Genomic DNA, 21,736 nt, shown 5'->3' with positions numbered 1-21,736 from the left:
GTGGTACAGTTTACCCAGCCTGCCCTTGCTCCCTACAGGAGTAAGGAATCTGAACAGAATGTATTGGTGTGCCACAAATAGGTTAGATGGCCTGGTTTTCCTTCTTTTCTCTATCCTGGGGATTTAAAATGCTACCCTGTGCTTCTCTTTTGCAATCCTGGTGCTTTTCCGTAGGAGGGGCATGCCTGGATCTTCAGAACACGTTAGAATCCACATTCATCAGAGGTGCCAAGTTTTTCTCAGCTACTCTAAGTCACCTTAGATATTAGCACCAGAGCACTCCAAAATATTTTGCCCACCAGGACAGTTGAGGTTTTTTCACAAAATACAGCCTCTAAGATGATAGCCCAAAAGTACTGGTGGTGATGTTCGGCTCTGAGAGCCAGGGAGAGCATGCTATGCGGGGGACTCTCTAAGTCACCGGTGTGTGTATATATATATATATATATATATATATATATATATATATATATATGCTTAATGGCCTACTGAAGCTAGCTTACGCAGCCTCCCAGACACCCATAACTAAAGCCTTTTCCTTAAAGTTCTGGAATGGGCCACTGAGTTTTGTTAAATCCAACACCACAACACCGACAGCCACAGCACAGTCTAAATTCCGATTGGCCCTTTCCGCTTCCGCTCAGGGACTGGCAACTGAGGGCCATCACTGACGCATGCGCGTCACCTGTTTCCGGCCGAAGAGCGGGGTGTTCCCGCTTTCCCAGGCCGGGTGGAATTCCTATCCCACTTTCCTCGGCTTGAGTTTCTCTGTGGGCAATGGCTCCGGACTCAGGTCCCCTTCCTGAAGAGCCGCTCTTAAAGGTGCTACCCTTAGACGCTAAGGACAGGGGCACTCAGCGCTGTCGCTTGGGCCCGGCCGCCCTCCGCGCCTTGGGCGCGCACTTGGGCTCGGCGGTGAAGATCTCTCTGCCTGACGGCGGCTCCTGCGTCTGCACCGCCTGGCTGCGACGGGACGGAGCAGACGGCTTTGTGCAATTGGATCCGCAGTGCGCGAGCCCCGGGGCGGCCGTGGAGGCTTCAGTGTTCCGGGGGAATCTCCGCTTAAGCAGCCTCCGCCTGGTGTCCTGCCCGTCGCTGCGGCACCTCAGTGTGTGGCCGGTGTTGCGGGAGGGGGCGGGCGCGCCCGGTGCCTCGAATCCAGCCGCGGTGCTGGAGGTGGCGCAGGAGCTTCTCAGGAACCGACCTGTCTCCCGGGGCCACGTGGTGACCGCTCCGCCGGGCGCCCCGGGTCCTGTAGCCGCGCTGCACATCGTCAGCGGGGCGCCCAGCCCGGATCCGGCCGGGCTAGTCACTCCTCGCACCCGCATCAGTCTCAGCGGGGTGCCTCCGTCGGAAGCGGAGCCGCGGCCCGAGGTGCCCTTGGGGGGCCTTTCGGAGGCGGCCGACTCGCTGCGGGAGCTCCTCAGCCTGCCGCTCCGCTACCCTCGCACCTTGGCGGCCCTGGGGCTGGCAGTGCCTCGCGGGGTGCTCCTGGCGGGTCCCCCCGGAGTGGGCAAGACTCAGCTAGTGCGGGCGGTGGTCCGGGAAGCGGGCGCGGAGCTGCTGGCAGTGAGCGCCCCCGCGCTACAGGGCACCCGGCCCGGGGAGACCGAGGAGAACGTCAGGCAGGTGTTCCGGCGCGCGCGGGAGCTGGCCAGCTGCAGACCCACCCTCCTCTTCCTGGACGAGTTGGACGCCCTGTGTCCCCGGCGGGGCGGCCCACACCGAGCCCCCGAGAGCCGAGTGGTGGCCCAGGTGTTGACGCTGCTAGACGGCATCAGTGGGGACCGCGAGGTGGTGGTCGTGGCATCCACCAACCGGCCGGACGCTCTAGACCCAGCGCTACGCAGACCGGGGAGATTTGACCGAGAGGTAAATAGGCGGGGCCAGTCAGACCTCTGTTCCTGGAACCTCGGCCTCTTCTGGCCTTGATTGGCTTCCCCTAGGCGGTTGCCACTTAGGTTGGCAGTCGGTGAGGCTGGAGTGGGGCTTTGTGTGGTGCTGAGAACCTGTTCTCTATCCTTGTGTGATCTGTGAGCCGGGACCTGTTTTTCCCGTGTCAAATTGAGAAGCAAGGTGGCCTTTAGGGATGAGTTTTGTTGTGCGGGTCCTGAAGATGAGTACCACCAGTAATGTTAATTTTTTAGGGAACTAGTTCAGCTATAAGTGTATTCAACTCTTATGGATTTGGAATGAGAATTAAAATTAGGATAGCTTCAAGAAATGAGTGTGTTGAAATAAAAAGGGAGAAGTCGGGGAAGAACTAAATCAAAGCAGGCATTAATTCTTCTGGACTTATTCATTCCTTGTCAGGACACCAGCATCCTGACCCACAAGTGAGAAATCACCCACAATTGCTCCCTGAGTTGCCAGAAAGATTGAGTACTCAAAAGCTGAACTATTTTACAAGCTTTAGTCTCAAATTGATTCCTGATTAAATAGTTTGAATAGTGGTTAATTTAAGTGATATTTGAACTTTGTGTTAGGAATCTAAAGAGACAGATGATAATTGCACACTTTTAGCTTAATCTGTGCAGAACTTGAGCACATTTGTTTCTTTTTTGCATCATCTAGTACTTGTCTCCTGAATAAAATCCGTAAGGGCAGGGACCTAGACTATCTGGTTTACTGTTGCACCCCTGGCTGGTAGAACTTGGGAAGTTGTAAAAAATAACAAAATGTTGTTAAATGACATACAGAGGGCCTCTGATTTTATGGTGGTGTGAATGCCATAGTCATTCAGTAGGAAACGTATTTTGAATTTTGATCTTTTGCCAGGCTAGCAATATACTGTAAAATGCTCTCTTGTGATGCTGGGCAGCCGCGACATCATGAGGGTAAACAGCTGACACGTTGACAACCGTTTTGTACTCATCCAAACATTCTGTTTTTCACTTTCATACAGTATTCAATAAATTGTATGAGATACTCAAAACTTTATTGTAAAATAGGTTTTGTGCTAGATGATTTCGCCGAACCACTGGCTGATAATGTAAGTGCTCTGAGCATATTTAAGTAGGCTAGGCTAAGCTGTGATGTTCAGTACGTTAGGTATATTAAATGCATTATCCACTTACTGTAATTCCAACTTACGATGCATTTATTGGGATGTAACCCCATCTTAAGGTGAGGAAGATCTGTATGTAATTTTCATTGTGCAACTATCCAGCCAGTGTTACTCCTCTGGAAAATTAGGATTTTAATATATTCAGAATCTATGGCATCCTTAAGAGTACATAGTTGTAGTTCCAAATTTGCTCAGTAAGTATACACCTTTGAGAGGATATGTGTAAGCTTTAATTTCTCTTTTTTTGCTTTGCATATAGGTTGTCATTGGGACTCCCACACTTAAACAAAGAAAGGCAATACTCCAGGTGATTACCGCAAAGATGCCCATCTCCAGTCAAGTCGATTTGAGCCTCCTTGCAGAAATGACAGTTGGTTACGTTGGTGCGGACTTGACTGCACTTTGTAGAGAAGCTGCCCTGCACGCTCTCCTTCATAGTAAGAAGGTAGGAAGCACTGATTTATGACTGTGTATGTTGGCCTTTTCATTAATATAGCAAATTAATTTGGGATTAAACAAGTGGTAAGTACATTTTTTTGGAACTTTTGATACCTTCCACAGTTATTTCTTACCTGTATTTCTACATCTCCGCTCCATGGGAATAGCATAAGACTGAAGGTGGGGATAGAGGGCTGAGTCTTCCAGGTCTACCAGGACATTTTCCCTCATTGCCAAAGGAACCGCCTAGTGCAGAAGCCCAGAGCAGCTAGGGAAAAGATAGCGTGGCCCCCAGAAGAATCAAATGTATTTCTTTTTAATTTTTGGTTTTGTTTATTTTGAAGCAATTTCAGACTTAGAGAAAAGTTGCAAAAACAGTACAAACAATTTCTGTATGTGCTTTACCTGGATTCTCCAAATGTAGCATTTTTCCAGTTTTGCTTTATCCTTCTCTCTTCTGTGTTTTTATATGTATGTACGTACATATATATTTCTCTTCATATATATGTCATATATATGATATATATATGTCTAGTGTGTGTGTGAAACATTTGAGAATGTACTGCAGCCATGATGTCCCTTTAACCTTAAAATCTTAAGTATATATTTTCTAAAAACAAAGACTTGAACCACAGTATAATTATCAACATGAGGAAATTAACACTGACATGATACTTTTGTATAATCTCTGTAGACCTTATCCAAATTTGACTCTATCCTATTAATTTCCTTTCTAGCAGAAATTTAAAAAGGAAAAAAAATAGTAATCCAAGATTACACATTGCATTTAGTTATCCTGATTTCTTAATATTCTTTAACCTAGAACCATTTTTAGTCTTTTATGGCTAACTTATTAAGACTACAGGTTATTTTTTCTATAGAGTATTCCTTGATTTGGGTTTCACTGATGTTTCCTCATGATTGGATTCAGTTTTTGCATTTTTGGCAGAAGGGTCACAGAAATACTGTGTTCCCATTCCATCTGTTTTTTTCCTTATTAATAAATATTTTGTAGGGAAAATAAACTTTTCTTTTCTTTTTTTTTTTTTTTTTTGAAAGTAAACTTTTCTAACCCAGGAGAAGATTGGGCACCTGGAATTTTTCTCTAAACTTGTCTTTGACATTGAAATCTTTAATTCATGACTACTTTTCTTTAAAATATTTAAGATGTTAGCTTTAAATATAATAGTTTTCAACACTATGGATTGAAAAATCTCTTCACTTTGTATGTAATAAGTAGTCATTAATCCCTAAACCCCTTCAGAAAAAAATTAATTTCAGCACCCTGAGGATTCTAGGACAAAGTTTTTGATCTCTATTGTAACTATTATAACATTAAAATTGCCTTTAATCTTGTAATTTTTAAAAACCAGTTTTTAGTTTGTTTAAATTATAAAAGGATGATTTATCAGCCAAGGTTTGGAAAACCTTTTTACCTATATAATTTACATCCTTCCTCATTTCCATTTATTTTTACATGTACTCTGAAGGTGGGAAGGAGTTATGTGAACTTATAAGTTCTCTTCTTCTGGGTTTAGAACCAAAACTGCTTGAAGACTTAATGACACTTCTCATGCATAGAGGTGTGAGAATATATGCCTTTTGAAGGGAGCATGAGAGCACCAGGGTTTGGGAAGGGAGATTTACATTTAGGATTCCCTCTGCTTTGAAGTTCCACGTTTGACCTTAAACACCCTGGCTTAGGTGGACCAGCCAGCTGCTACTTCAGGAGGGGCCTTCCCAGGCATAGCTACCACAGGTGATGGCTGAGTTCATAAACAACCAGGGGAAGTGGAAGGAAGAAAGGCAAAAAGGAAGAAGGGACAGAGGCATCTGGGAAGGTACTGGCTTCACCTTTTTCTTCTTTACCCCTCTGGCAGCTGAGGGGCTACTGCTGCCTCCATCTATACCAGGACAGACAAGGGGTGCACTGAAGTTTGTTCAGCTTTTTGTGAAGTAATCCCATTAAAGGGTTTGAAATAGAGTTTAATATATACACACACAGGGGAAAGAATTTTATCTGCCTAAAAGGGTTATTAGAATCAAGTGAGATAATATACATATAAGTGATCTTAGTTAGTGTTACTTAAAAATTAGTTAGGGGGTGCCTGGGTGGCTTAGGTCATGATCTCACAGTTCATGGGTTTGAGCCCTATGTCGGGCTCTGTGCTGACAGCTCAGAGCCTGGAACCTGTTTCAGATTCTGTGTCTCCCTCTCTCTCTGCCCCTCCTCTGTTTGTGTTCTGTGTGTCTTTCTCTCTTTCAAAAATAAATTAACATTAAAAAAATAATTCAGGTACCCAATATCTAATACTCCTAGCCAATTAGGAAAAAAAACTATTAAAAAAATTATTTAATAGTTTTCTTTGTGAGAAATTAAACAAAATAAAAATATTATAAAGAAAGTAAAAATTGCATGAAATCTCACCTCCCAGAGATTCTAATTTTTAGGAACATTGTTGAGAATAGCTTTCTCTCTCTCTCTCTTTCTATATATGTATGTACTTATATAATCTTATATAAATGGGATAGAATAGTTTCTTGTTGAAAATGGGAATTTTTGGGGCGCCTGGGTGGCTCAGTCGGTTAAGCCTCCGACTTCAGCTCAGGTCATGATCTCGCGGTCCGTGGGTTCGAGCCCCGCGTCGGGCTCTGTGCTGACAGCTCAGAGCCTGGAGCCTGTTTCAGATTCTGGGTCTCCTTCTCTCTCTGACCCTCCCCCATTCATGCTCTGTCTCTCTCTGTCTCAGAAATAAATAAATGTTAAAAAAAAATTTTTTAAAAGAAAGAAAATGGGAATTTTTTGACAACTAAGTGTTCAGAATTTGATATGAGGGTAAATCTTAAATATAGTACAGATATTACAAATAGATATTATAAATATAAGCAGTTTTTAACTGTAACAAAAAATCTGTTTCACTAGAATGATCAAGGAAATTGCAAGAAAGATTCTCCACAATGTAATCTTAAAGTGAAGGTGGCCTTTCTAAGCATAACATAAAACCTAATGCCAAAAAGGAAATGGTTTACTAATTTGACGATTTGGGGATGGCAAAACAATATATAAACAAAGACAAGACAAAAGACAGACTGGGAAAAAATACTTTGGCCTATGACAAAAAGACCAATTACCTTGATATAGAAAGAATTCTCACAGATCAGTAAGACCAACAATCTAAGAGAAAATGGATAATAAAATATGAACAGGTAGGAGACAGTAAAAGGATTACAAGCAGCCAATAAACGTGAAAAATCCTCAACTTTACTTTCTTTAAAAATTAGTCTCTTTCAGTTATTTTTTAACTTTTTATTTTGAAATAATTAAAAACTTTAAGGAAAGTTGCAAAATAGAGAACTCCTGCTAAACCCTCCATCCAAATTCACCAATTTTTAACATTTTGCCAAATTAGCTTTATCATTCTCTCTCTCCTTCTCTGTCTCTAATTGTATATGTGTATACATATTACTTATTTTTTCTGAATCAATTGAGGATGGGTTGCATGCATCATATCCCATTAGTTATCTATTTCCTAAGAACAAGTATGTCTCTATACGTGACCACAATATGATTATGTATAATCATTATATTCATGAAATTTAACATGGATACAAAACGTTATCAAATCTACAGGCCATATTCTTATTTTGGTAGTTGTTTCAATCATCTTAGCATTTTTTCCCCTCCAGTACAGGATCTTGTTCAGGTTAACATATTGCATTTAGTTTTTAGTTTCTTTTAATCTCCAGTACTCCCTTAGCTTTTTTAAATGACACATTTTACATTGACATTTTAGGTCAGTGATTTTATAAAATGTTTTTCAATTTGGGTTTGTCTAATATTTGTTCATAGTCAGGTTCAGGTTATGCATGCCCATTTGGAATACTCCATAAGTGATAGTGTGTCCTTAGGGTAATACACATGAAGGCACAGGATGTCTGCGTGCCCCTCGTTGGTGATGTCTCTCATCGGTGATTGAGGTGATTAGCCAGTCCAAGTTTTGTCCAGTTTCTCCACTGTATCGTGGTGTGTTTCCCTTTGTAACTAATAAATCTGTGAAGAGACCCTTTGAGATCGTGCTCCTTGGCATACTTCCCTCCCCTTTTTTGTACCCATAGATGATTCTTGCCCCAATAGCCTTTACTTTAAATGGTTGCAAAATAGCTAACCTTCTAATTCCATCATTCCCTCTACCTCACTCTTGATTGAAGAAATTTAATGAACACAATAGTGGTTACGATTTCCTCTATCACATTGGCAGAAATTTAAAAGTTTGGTGATCTACAGTGCTGGAGAGGTATGGGAAGAACAGCTTTATATTATTGGACAGCTTTGAGAGCAGTGTGATAATACCTGTCAAAATCATAAATGTGCATACTCTTAAATCCAGTAATTCTACTTGGAGGAAATTATATAAAATACTTGAACATGTGCACAAGCACTTTCAGCTGTAGCTTTGTTTTTAATAACAAAATACTGGAAACAACCTAACATTCAACAGAAAGATGCAGTTGAATTATGGTACACTCATACAATGGTGTCAGAAAGAGTGAGGTTGAACTATATTAATTGATAGAAAAGATTTCTAACATAAGTGGCACAAAAGTGTAGGTTAATTTGTACAGTGGGGTCCCATTTATATATCTGTTTGAAAAGATGTATGTGTCCTTACCGTCATAAAACATACTAGTGGCATACACAGAAAGTGGTTGACTTCCTCTAGAGATGTAGTGGGGAGAGCTGGGAGAGGAGAGGAGACTGTTCATTTTTTTTGTATTGTGTGTGTAGGATTCTTTATAATGATAGCAAAATAGATTTATAAATCAAAAGAAGGTTTAAAAAAAAAAAAAAGAAGAAACTGTGCTCCTGTATCACAAAAAGGCCCTGTAATTTTTGGTCTGATTTTGCTTTTTGGGGCATATTTCTTCAGAACCAGGACAACCCGACTATCGATGAAGCAGACTTCCTTGAAGCTTTTAAAAAGATTCAACCCTCATCCTTTCGAAGTGTCATTGGACTGATGGACATCAAGCCTGTTGGCTGGGAGCAGATTGGTGGCCTCGAAGATGTAAAACTGAAGTTAAAACAGGTGATTGAGAGAGTTTGCTTGCGCCAGTAGAATGGTAGAGTTTAAGTGTAACACTTTTGTGATGAAGACAAACTGCACTTGCTGAAACTAATGCCATCCGAACATCTGAATCCAAGGGTTACTTCTCAGTCCTTGTTTAACTGGGCTTCTATAGGTGTCACATACCATTCATCGTATTTTCCTACCTCACCCTTCTCTTGTTTGTTGTTTTCTTTAAAGACTGTATAATCTAGAATGGAGTGAGCAGACTTTTTCTGTAGAGGGCCAGAGAGTAAACATTTCAGGTTTGGTGGGCCATACAGTCTTTATTGCAACCACTCAACTCGGTATTCATGGCATGAGAGCAGCCAAAGACAATATGTAATCACTACTTGCATTCTGATGGAACTTTTTTTATGGACACTGAAATCATAATTGTCACACGTCACAAAATATTCTTCTGATTTTCTTTTCAAGCATTTAAAAATGTAAGAGTGGTTCTTAGTTTGTGGGTGGTACAAACACAGATTTTTAGTTTACAGGCCCGAGTTTGCCCTGGGACTGATAAAAGCACAAAGTTATAATACACAGTATGGCCTGGGTGGCTACGGTTCTCACAGTGGATGCTAAGGAGCACAACTCTCCAGATCCTCTCACTGGCACTGCAGTTTCAGAAATTAATTTTGTTCATTTACCTTCAGGTGATCCTGCCATAAGGAACTAGATTTCTCTAACCCCATACAAAAGACTGATGTATAAGTGTCACTACAATTTATTCATCATAACTAGAAGCTATGTCTACAGTGAACCCTAGAATCCTTGTGTCCGTGGATCAGTGCATTTATAACATTCCCTAATTTTTTACATGCATTGTCTCATTTAATCTTCACAAAGTGCGTGAGAGATCAGCCACACTTCCTGTTGCGAACACTATTTCTTTAGCTTTGAGATGTTAAGCTTTCTTGCCTTTCTGAACATTCCATTCCTTAATGTTGCCATAAGTGTTAGTACTCCAAGCTCCTAGGAATCCTCTTTTTGCATTCTGTGAGTCCATGATCTCAATATCCAGGGCTTTAGCTGTCCCCTGAAAACTGTTAACTCAAAAATCTTTATATCCAACACAGATAGTTCTTTCGATCATCAGAGCTACTTAGCTGTCTGCCTACCAGGTAACTTCCAGGAATCTCAAACTCAGGACATCCATAGCTCAGCTAATCAACCCACCCTCCACACCTGGATTCTCTACCTCTGTGAATAAAGCCAGCAACCCATCTCCTAAGTCAGAAACCTGTCTTCTAAATGCAGGGGTCGTGCCATACGTGCACGTAAGTTCCCCTTTGGATTTAGAACATAGTCCCTGCAGGGGCGCCTGAGTGGCTCAGTCAGTTAAGCACCTGACTTCAGGCTCAGATCATGATCTCAGGATTCGCAAGTTCAAGCCCCGCATTGGGCTCTGGGCTGACAGCGTGGAGCCTGGAACCTGGAGCCTCCTCAGGTTCTGTGCCTCCCTCTCTCTCTCTCTACCCCTCCCCAGCTCACATTCTGTCTCCTTCCTCTCTCAGAAATAAATAAAAACATTAAAAAAAAAAAAAAGAGAGAGACAGAGAAACATGGTCCCTGCATAAAAGAGTTAATTTTATGTTTCAAATCTATCCCTTCCAGTGCCTGTGACACATCCAGCCTTACTATTTTTGTAGTCAGAATTATTGCAAGAGACTTCTAACTGGTCACCCTGCTTCTGTTTATTTCTTTCCAGTCCATTCTCCATCCTGCTTCCTCAGTGCTGACTAAAACTTTCAAGGCTTAACACAATCTGACTCCTACTTCCACTTTCATTCCATTACTCCTTGCTTCCCCTATTCTCCTTTCTGTTACTACTTACTGTTGGGATGAATAAGAGTTTCAAGTGTCTCTGTGTGTATTGTTCCTTCCGGTGGAATGCCCTTTTCTGGCCTCATTGTTAGTTTACAAGCCTGCCTCCCCAACTAAAATCTGAGTTCCCTTGCTACGGGGATCTTATCCTTTTTTAATAGAAAGACAATACATCAGTAGTTAAGAGTTTGCACTTCCTGATTTACATTGCCTGGTGGGGGGGTGGGGGAGGGGGACAGCCTTAGTTCTGCTGCCTCACTAGAAATAAGACCTGGGTGAATTACTTCACTGTTGTAAGTCTGAGCTTCTGCATCTATAAAAGTATGATGACAATAAAACCACATACTCAGAGGTAATGGGGACTTGTTTACTATTTAGTTAACATTTGTAGAATGTTTACTTTGTGAAGGTGTCATTCTAGGTATGGGAATTTAAGTGGTAAACTTTATTTACATTCTAGCAGAGCAGAATGACAAACCCAACATGGAAAAATAATAATTTCAGATAGTGAATGAGTAAGTGCTCCCAAAGTAAAAGATGGGCAGTAGAATAGATTGGCGGGCGGGGATGGGGGTGGGGTCTGCTTTAATTAAAGTAGTTAGGGAAGACCTCTCCAAGGAAATGACATTTGAGCTGAGACTGAATGATGAGGGATAGTCACACAGATTTTGAAGGAGTGTTCAGGCAGAGAAAGAATAGCAAACAAAGGCCCTGAGATGGGAACAAACTGGGGTGTTTGAGAAACAGGCTGCATAAGGCCTTGTAATAGGAAGGAGTGGTAGGAAGGAGTTCAGATGTGGCTTTTATTCTAATTCTGATGGGAAGTCACCGTAGGATTTGAAGCAGGAAATGATGTGACCTGACTTAGGTTATAAGATCACTGGTTGCTATGTGGAGAGTAGACTGCATTTCCAGCTCATAACAGGTACCTGAGAATTGTTGAGTGAACACTTGAATTTACTGGATCATATGATGTTTTATCATTATACTAAAACAATTGTCTCTTTTTGTGTACTTACAGAGTATTGAGTGGCCTCTAAAATTCCCTCGGGAATTTGTCAGGATGGGCCTGACACAGCCAAAGGGAGTTCTCCTGTATGGTCCCCCTGGATGTGCTAAAACCACCCTGGTGAGGGCCCTGGCCACAAGCTGTCATTGCTCTTTTGTTTCAGTGAGTGGAGCTGATCTCTTTTCTCCTTTTGTTGGAGATTCAGAAAAAGTCTTGTCTCAGGTTTGTTTGTTTATTTTCTCCCATATAGTTAAGTGTCTTTTTGAATTTTCATGATATGCCCTAAGGATAAACCTTAGTTATTAAAAATATTACTGGCCTTTTTTTCAACTAGAAAAGTTATGTATATTTGTTTATAGAAAATTTAGGAAATATAGGAAAGTGTTAGGTAAGAAATCCTTTGTAATCTCTACCTACTGTTAACGTTTTGGTGAATTTCCTTTATTTTTTTGCTTTTGTTTTAAACTTGAGGGCAGATTATATCTTTATCACGATTTTCTAAAATCATCATTTTTAAAACTCCATAGTATTAAATGTTTTGAAAATATGATTTTTAACCTGTACATAATACTCCATTCTTTCTTGTTCTATTTATTCATTCCCCAATTCTTAAACATGTAGCATCTTCCTCTTCTTTTTACATTTTAAAAATTATAAGTAGTAATACATAAAGCATATACTCACTTGAATACTGAGTAATGTATAGCTTTTCAATAATTTTATTTTCCCAACAAAAGGTATTTCGACAAGCAAGAGCAAATACTCCAGCAATTGTGTTTTTGGATGAAATTGATTCAATCTTGGGCTCTCGATCCATCAGCAAAACAGAATGTAATGTTCAAGAGCGTGTTCTTTCTGTTCTCCTGAATGAATTAGATGGTGTAGGACTGAAGACTACAGAGAGAAGAGGAAGTAAATCAGATCAACAGGGTAAATACAAGGAGCTGAGAAAAAACGAAGAGGTATTTATTAGCCAGAATATACAAAACCCAGGCCAATATTAAATACAGTGCATATACACTAGCTTTCCCTATGTGGATTCATCTCATAGAAGGAATTATGTAATTTCAGTTTGGCTGGATGTTTACAGAGCTGCTAAAAATTGTGATTTGGCTAGAAAAGATGAGATAAATTTTATAAGTTATCTTAAATATATATGAATGTGAATTTTATTTTTCCTGAGATTTAGAAACCTAACGTTACATATTGCATAGAAAAGGAGTTTATTCTTATTTTTATATCCTGAAGAACCAGTGTTCATCCCTTTCTAAAAGTTTTTATATGAAACAAAACAAAACATTGTTATTACCAATGATCTTAGTAATTCACAACTTCCGATTTTCTTGAGGAATGGGTTTCCCTGCTTATAATGAAATTAAAATGACCTTCAGAAGCCCCTTCTTCCCTTTCTGAGTCTCTTCCTAGATAGAGTTTGATACCCTTAAATTACCCAACAGATCCGTTTTCTTTTATTCTTTCCTTGTTTTTACTTGTTTCCCAGTTGAAAAATCATTCCACCGGAGAGTCTTATAGCTCTTGAGAAATATATGACACTAGAATCTGAAGGGACCCATGAGATTTTCTAATCAAATTTTCTTGTAACACAGGAATTCCTTCTACAGCATCTGACAGGTGTTCACTCACCTCTGCTAAAATTTTGCAGATACAGGGAATTCACTACTTTGAGAGATCACATTAATAGTGAACTACTCTGATTATTCAGTTCAATTAAAAAGAAAAAAAATGTTTTAATTCCAGTGTAGTTAACATATAGTGTTATACTAGTTTCAGGTATACAATTTGGTGATTCAACAATTCCATGTATTACTCAGTGCTCATCATGATTACTCTTTAATCCCCATCACCTATTTCACCACCCACCCTGCCTCCCCTCCCCTCTGTTTTCTATAGTTAAGAGTCTGTTTTTTGGTTTGTTTCTCTCTTTTTTTTTTTTACCTGTGTCCATTTGTTTTGTTTCTTAAATTCCACATATGAGTGAGATCATATGGTATTTGTCTTTCTCTGGCTTATTTCACTTAGCGTTATACTCTCTAGAGTCATTCATGTTGTTGCAAATGGCAGGACTTCATTCTTTTTTATGGCTGAATAATATTCCACTGTATATATACCATATCTTCTTTATCCATTCATCTATCAGTGGATACTTGGGCAGCTTCTGTAATTTGGCTATTGTATGATGCTACAGTAGGGGTGCCTGGGTGGCTCAGTAGGTTAAGTGTCCAACTTTTTTTTTTTTTAATTTTTGTTAAGGTTTATTAATTTTTGAGAGAGAGAGAGAGAGAGAACACGCGCGCACGAGTGGGGGAGGGGCAGAGAGAGGGAGACACAGAATCTGAAGCAGGCTCCAGGCTCTGAGCTGTCAGCACAGAGCTCTGCGCAGGGCTCGAACTCACGGACCATGAGATCATGACCTGAGCCGAAGTCGGAAGCTCAATCGACTGAGCCACCCAGGCACCCCAAGTGTCCAGCTTTGGCTCAGGTCGTGATCTCATGGTTTGTGGGTTCCAGCCCAGTGTCGGGCTCTGTGCTGACAGCTCAGAGCCTAGAGCCTGCTTCAGATTCTGTGTCTCCTTCTCTCTCTGCTTCTTCTCCACTTGTGCTTTGTCTCTGAAAGCTTGTTTCCCTTGCCTCAGGAGACAAGAAAAATGTCGTTACAGCTGATGCAGAGAAATTACTGCCTGTGCTCTCTTTAAGGATTTTTATGGTTTCAGGTCTCACAATTAAGTCCTTAATTCATTTTGAGTTTATTTTTCTGTATGGTGTAAGAAAATAGTCCAGTTTCATTCTTTTGCATGTAGCTGTCCAGTTTTTCCAACACCATTTGTTGAAGAGACTGTCTTTTTCCCATTGCATATTCTTGCCTCCTTTGTTGAGGCAAAGGCACCATATAATTGTGAATTTGTTTCTGGGCTTTCTATTCTGTTTTATTGATCTATGTGTCTATTTTTGTGCCAATACCATCAGTACCATACTGTTTAGATTACTACAGCTTTGTAGTGTAACTTGAAATCTGGAATTATGATGCTTCCATCTTTGTTTTTCTTTTTCAAGGTTACTTTGGGGTCTTTTGTAGTTCCATACAAATTTTAACATTCTTGTTCTAGTTCTATGGCAAGTGCTGTTGGTATTTTGATAGAGATTGCATTAAATCTGCAGATTGCTGGGTAGTATAGACATTTTAACAATGTTTGTTCTTCCAATCCATGAGCATGGGATGTCTTTTCATTCTTCAGTTTCTTTCATCAGTGTTTTATAATTTTCAGAGTACACAGGGCTTTCACCTCCTTCGTTAAGTTTAATTCCTCGGTATTTTATTATTTTTGCTGCAGTTGTAAATGGGATTGTTTTTTAAATTTCTCTTTCTGCTGTTTCATTATTAGTGTATAGAAATGCAATGGATTTCTGTACATTGAGTATCCTGCAACCTTACTGCATTCATTTATCAGTTCTAGCAGTCTTTCGGCGGAGTCTTTTGGATTTTCTTAATATAGTATCATGTCATCTGCAAATAGTGAAAGTTTTACTTCCTCCTTGCCATTTTTGGTGCCTTTGTTTCTTTTTGTTGTCTGATTGCTGTGGTTAGGACTTTTAGTCCAGTGTTGAATAAAAGTAGTTGAGAGTGGACATCTCTGTCCTGTTCTTGAGACCTTAGGGGAAAGCTCTCAGTTTTTTTTTTATCACTGAGTATGATGTTAGCTGTGGGTTTTTCATATATGGACTTTATTATGTTGGGGTGTGTTCCCTCTAAACCTATTTTGTTGAGGGTTTTTATCATGAATGGATGTTGTACTTTGTCAGTTGCTTTTTGTGCATCTATTGAGAGGATCATATGGTTCTTGTCCTTTCTCTATTGATGTATCACATTGATTGATCTGAGAATATTGAACCACCCTTGCATCCCAGGAGTAAATCCCACTTGATCGTAGTGAATGATTTTTTTTAATATATTGTTGGATTCAGTTTGCTAATATTTTGTTGAGGATTTTTGCATTCATGTACATCAGAGATACTGGCCTTTAGTTCTCTTTTATTGTGGTATCTTTATCTGGTTTTGGTATCAGGGTAATGCTGGCCTCAAAGAATGAATTTGGAAGTTTTCCTTCTTCTTCTAGTTTGAGAAGAGAATAGTTTGAGAAGAACAGGTATTAACTCTTCTTTAAATGTTTGGTAGAATACCCCTTTGAAGCCATCAGGTCCTGGACTTTTTGAACTCTCAACAAACAATTTTGAATGCTTAGCATTCAATTTGAATGCAAGGCCTTGCCCTGACTGCTTTTCGGTATTTCTTACCTTCATCTAGGATTTACCCATCTGCAGCTTATGTTGTCATATTTCTGCCTCTGGAAAGAAAAATAAATAAAAAGTAAAGTAAATCTCCATCTTCCAGGACATTAGAGCCAGGGTGTTTCATAGCCATACATCTCTACCTGTTAGTCATATGCTTTGTCTTTTCAAGTCATCTACCAATCATTCACTGGGGCTCAGGTACATTCAGTAGGTGTTCTCTGCTGTGGTGTAGGCTTTCCATTGGTTCTCACATGGAGAGATGTCCCCCAGGATTGGCCAGTTCTTTCACCACACACAGAAGGTAGTTCTTTGGTTAATAATTTGTATTTGCATACCTTGAGATCAAGAAGGGGGTATAAGCGTTCCCGTCCCAAGAAAAGGATATGCTTATTTAAAAATAAATGGACCCTTCTTATCTATATTTCTTAAAAATGTAATAACGAACAACTTATTGACATTACTTTTGTGTTGTGTATTTTCCCTCAGAGTTGCAAGAAGTTTTTAATAGAAATGTCATGATTGTTGCTGCAACAAATAGACCTGATGTATTAGATGATGCCTTATTACGACCTGGAAGATTAGATAAGATTATTTATATTCCACCTCCAGATGAAGAGGTAATTGTACATGTTTTACTCTATGTTAGGATTCTTAATACATCAGTGTTGGAGCTGTAAGGAGCCTGGCAGCATTGAATCCCAAACTGGATATATATGTACCTGGTGTGTGTCTTACACTGGGCTCTGCATTCTTCCTCGCCTGGTGGCCCTTCATAAAGTCATAATTTTGATCTGCTTTTGCTGGATACTCTGGGCATATTTTCAGAGAAACATAAGCCTAAAAGTTAAAAGTAGTTGCCTTATTTCATTATTGTGGCAGACTCAAAATATCAAGCTTATTAGGTATACTCAACATTATTTTACAACTAGAATGGAGGAATCCTAAAATGTCTGGAGAATATTTGTATCTGTATCCTTATTTTACAGTGGGAAAATCTGCCATTAGAGTGATTACACAATGTATCCATAGTCAAAGAATCAGTAAATCTTTTGCCCTTAACATCCACAGCCACCGATAGGGAGAGACTAACGACAAAGAATGAATTTTTTCCTCCCTTCCTAAAAAAAATAAATAAATAAATATTTAAATATCTGTTTATTTTTAAATTATGTCTGGATAAGTCATGTGTTTCCTTCTTAATCCATGTCTGATAACACTATTTGTACCCAAAAGAGGGGATTCATCATGTCTCTTAAAGAAATATATCTACAATCAGCTATTTTATTTTATTTTATTTTATTTTATTTATTTTTTTTTTTTAAATTTTTTTTTTTCAACGTTTTTTATTTATTTTTGGGACAGAGAGAGACAGAGCATGAACGGGGGAGGGGCAGAGAGAGAGGGAGACACAGAATCGGAAACAGGCTCCAGGCTCCGAGCCATCAGCCCAGAGCCTGACGCGGGGCTCGAACTCACGGACCGCGAGATCGTGACCTGGCTGAAGTCGGACGCTTAACCGACTGCGCCACCCAGGCGCCCTACAATCAGCTATTTTAAAAATGATTATAAAAGTATTAGAAATTTTTCATGTCATTATTTTTACCACTGTCATATGAGCCATTGATGAGGTACTCTTTCTTATCTCTTCAGAAGTGATTCTTTCTTATTGTTTCATCATTAAAATATACATAACACTTTCTCTGTAGTATGACAGGAAACACTCCCTTGAAATATTTTAATCTAGCTTTGTGTCACACATAAATGTTATAAGATTATAAACATATTACTTTTAATTTTGTTCCAGGGCAGGCTTTCTATTTTGAAAGTCTATACCAAAAACATGCCAATGGGACCCGATGTTTCCTTAGAAAACCTAGCAGCAGAAACCTGTTTTTTCTCTGGTGCTGATCTTGGAAACCTTTGCAAAGAAGTAAGTTAATTAGTGAAGGAACATATGGTTGAGAACATTTCTTCATTTATTCAGATCTTCATTCACTTGGTAGCATTTACTGAAAGACTGCTATGTGGTGGGCACTGTGGAAGGTGAAACAGATGTGGCCACTGCCCTTCCCTTCCAGAGCTTACAGGTGCATGGCGAGTTGCAGAGAGGCAAATTGTAGTACTCAGTTGGCAACTGAAAATATGTGGTGAATCAGGAAGTTCAGGGTGTTGTGGGACTGAACCAGACTTGGGGGCATCAGAGAAGGCTCTCTTGTGTAAACTGAGATTGGAAGGATGGTGAGACCATTGACCAGGCTAAGGGAGGGGAGAAAATGTGCGGACGACTGGAGTAAGAGATAACATGCCTTTATTGAGGAGATGGACAATGGCCAGATCACACAGGTCCTTGTAAGCCACTTTAAGGGATTTAGACTTTATTTTGAGAGCAAAAGAAGCCATCGTAGGTGTTTCCTTTTCCATAACCTTTTATTAAATATACTGTTCAGGAAAATGCACAGACCATAAGGATATGGTTCACTGAATTAACATAAAATGAACACACTGTGTAACTACCAAGAAAGAGAACATTATCAATACCCCAGAAGCTTCGCTTGGGGCTTTCTCAATCTCTCTCCCAAAAGGGAAGTACTCTTCTGACTTCCAGCACTGGAGATTAGTCTGCATATTTTTGAACTTTATAAAAATAGGACCATACTGTACACTTTTATGTCTGCTTCTTTAACTCAGGATTATGTTTGTGAAATTCATCTGTGATTTTGTGCATAACAGTAGTTTGTGCATGCCCATCACTTTATGGTTTATGAATATACTGTGTTCATTCTTTTGAATGTTTGGGTTACGACTTTTTTTTATAAATTGTGCTGCTATGAACAATCTTGTGTATGTGTCTGTATATACTTATAGAGAGAATTGCTATGTTATAGAGTATGTGTTTGACCTTTTCCTTTATGATCAGTGCTGTGTCCTATTTAAAAACCCCTACTCTGGGGTACCTGGGTGGCTCAATCAGTTAAACATCTGACTCTTGATTTTGGCTCAGGTCATGATCTCGTGGTTCATGAGTTTGAGCCCCGCATCAGCTCTGCACTGACAGTGTGGAGCCTGCTTGGGATTCTCTGTCTCCCTCTCTCTCCCTACCCCACTCATGTGCACATACTGTCTCTCAAAATAAATAAACTTAAAAAAAAAAAAAACAAACTACTCTGAGGTCAGGGAGATAGTCTCTCATCTGTAAATATTTTTATGGGCTCATAGTGTATATATTATTATTACAACTTGCATTTTCTTTTTTCCCATTTAAGGCTAGAGTTTAATGTAGAAGAAATGATGATCTATTGAGACAACTTTTAAACACCGTATTTAACTTTTTAATATTTGGTCATGAGTATTGGAATTCTGAGAAGTGGGACTGAGGTTTTTACACTTAGGTTTTGAAGTATTGCCATAAATTGTAAAAAATGAAGCACATTAATTACTTCCTATTGTTTGTCTCTTATAGGCTGCCTTGCTGGCTCTGCAAGAAAATGGACTAGACGCAACCACAGTGAAACAAGAGCACTTTCTGAAATCACTGAAGTCTATAAAACCGTCCTTAAGTCACGCGGACTTGACTTTATATGAAAACTTATTTCAGGAACAAGGATTATCTAACTTAGAGGATTTTTAAAAATTACGTTACATCCCTGCTCAAGGATTAATTGGACTGTGAACTTGCTCTATGATTTGCAACTTCGCATTTTTAGAGTTTGTGTGTATCATTTCCTGTAAATAAAAGGGATAAGCACCTGATAAGCTAAAGTTCATCTTATTTCTAAAAAGTATATGAAAATACCATAATTTGGGAAGAGAGTATATGTATGTTGATTTTTGTAATGGGGATGGTGGTTGCTTTTGTTTGTTTGGGGTTGGTTTTTTTTTTTTTTTTAAGTTTTATTTATTTTTGAGAGAGAGAGAGAGTGAGTGAGCAGGGGAGGCGTAAAGAGAAAGGAAGACAGAGGATCCCAAGCAGGCTCCATCTGCCAGTGCAGAGCCCAACCTAGGGCTCAAACTCACAAACACTTAGATCGTGACCTAAGCCAAAATCAGGAGTCAGATCTCAACCAACTGAGCCACCCAAGCACCCCGGGTTGGTTGCTTATAGGAAAGTTGCAAGAATTGTACCAAGAACTCTTATGTTCTCTTAAACCAGATTCACCAATTTTTAACATTTTGCCGTATTTACTTTCTCCTTTTTTATATATACATAAACACAGTATTTTTCAGAACTATTTAAGAATAGATTTCATGTATCATGCCCCTTTACCCCTTGGTACTTCAGTGTACATTTTTTAGGATTTTATTTTTAAGTAATCTCTTCACCCAACATGGGGCTCGAACTCAAAGCCCTGAGATTGAGTCTCATGCTCCACCAACGGAGCTAGCCAGGCGCCCCTTCAGTGGATATTTCTTACAAATGTGATTATTTATTATGTAACCATGGTGTATTTATCAAGCTCAGGAAATTTAACATGGATACAATATTTTAATCTAATAAATTTCATCTATGGTCTCCACAGTAATGTTTTTCTAGTTACAGGATCCAGTCTCAGATCATACATTGCATTTAGTTATCATGTATCTTTAACCTCTTTAGATTTGTAACAGTTCCTCAGTCTTTCTAGACCTTGACATTTTTTAAGGAGTACAGACTAACTACTTAATAGAACCACTGGCTTCTGATTTGTGTTTGCCTGCTTTTGCATCTAGATTCAGGCTATGCATCACCAGTGGTGCACTGCATAAGTGCTGTGTTCTCAGAGATCACAGCTGGAGGCACGTGAGTCTACTCATATTGGTGGTGTTGATTTTGATCACTTGTTCACAGGATTGTCCAATTTCTCCACGTACAGCTGTAATTTTCCTTTTGCAATCCTAAACAATTTTTAAGGAGCTAGTGATATGTATGTTTTTATTTCCTTTTACTACAAAAGTAATAGAATGTTAGAAAATACAGATAAACACAAAGAAAATACTTGGATATTTAACCTTTTAGCCCCTTATGCCTGTGTAGATCTTTTTTTTAAAACCAAAAATGCATGGTATAGCTCTTGTTTTTCTCACCTAACAGTGTCTGTCTGGTAAGCATCTTACTGAGCCTTTCTTCACCAAGGAGGTGCCATACGAGATGCTGGAGTGTAAACGGATGAGATGGACATGCCGCTGTAGCCAGCTGTGAGCACAGACCTCAGACAAACCATGCAGTGAATTAAGCACAATGAAGACGTGCTTCAAAACAAGTGTAGGGTACTGGAGAGCATAGTGCGTGACACATGCGAGTTATAAATGTCGGGAAGTTTCCTATTTTTTTTTTTTTTAATTTTTAATGTGTATTTATTTTGAGAGAGAGGGAAAGAGCATGAGCAGGGGAGGGGCAGAGAGAAGAGAGAAAGAATCCCAGGCAGGCTCCGTGCTTGGGGTTTGAACTACGAACCAGGAGATGATGTGCTGAACTGAAATTGAGAGTCGACACTTAACCGACTGAGCCACCCAGGTGCCCCTGTTTTGTTTTGTTTTGTTTTGTTTTAATGTTAAGTTATTTTTGAGAGAGAGAGGGAGGGAGATGGGATCCGAAGCAAGCTCAGAGCTGTCAGCACAGAGCCTGATGCGAGGGCTTGAACTCACAAACCATGAGTTCATGACCCAAGCCACAGTCAGCCGTCCAACCAACTGAGCCACCCAAGTGCCCTGAAAGTTTCCTATTTCTGACTGGAACCAGGTCTGTTGATTAAGCAAAACCTCACTACTTGGGAATAATTAAAAGACCGGTCTTATTTATAGGCATAAAATAGAATGCAATTAAAATTATTCTAACAAACTGACCCCTTTTGAATAGTAGGGAAGACACCCAGAAACCTTATTAGAATTCTGACAATTCATTCATGTTATCTCTCAGCTACTGGTTTTATGGGATAAGGCAGCCATTAAGGCTTCACCATCCTAGTCCTGAGACATCTTGGCCCTTAACTCAGACTCTAG

The 21,736-nt window shown here is 39.7% G+C and overlaps 1 protein-coding gene across 3 annotated transcripts; it reads left to right on the top strand.

Moving 5' to 3' along the window:
* The first annotated feature begins 469 nt into the window (after positions 1-469).
* Positions 470-19,507, top strand: SPATA5L1 (spermatogenesis associated 5 like 1). 3 transcript variants are annotated; one of them, XM_042988948.1, is made up of 8 exons: positions 470-1,872; positions 3,327-3,512; positions 8,434-8,592; positions 11,465-11,674; positions 12,190-12,382; positions 16,247-16,377; positions 17,565-17,690; positions 19,221-19,507. In XM_042988948.1, exons 1-8 carry the CDS (start codon positions 778-780, stop codon positions 19,386-19,388), a joined length of 2,268 nt encoding a protein of 755 aa, XP_042844882.1. In that variant the 5' UTR covers positions 470-777; the 3' UTR covers positions 19,389-19,507. The 3 variants fall into 3 exon arrangements, with proteins under 3 accessions (XP_042844882.1, XP_042844881.1, XP_042844883.1); XM_042988947.1 differs by having other exon boundaries at positions 12,190-12,414; positions 16,243-16,377; XM_042988949.1 differs by lacking the exons at positions 17,565-17,690; positions 19,221-19,507 and having other exon boundaries at positions 12,190-12,414; positions 16,247-16,371.
* The last annotated feature ends 2,229 nt before the right edge of the window (positions 19,508-21,736 follow it).

Source organism: Panthera tigris, chromosome B3 (assembly GCF_018350195.1).
Source record: "Panthera tigris isolate Pti1 chromosome B3, P.tigris_Pti1_mat1.1, whole genome shotgun sequence".
NCBI lineage: Eukaryota > Metazoa > Chordata > Mammalia > Carnivora > Felidae > Panthera > Panthera tigris.
This window is presented reverse-complemented; position numbering and strand designations above follow the sequence as displayed.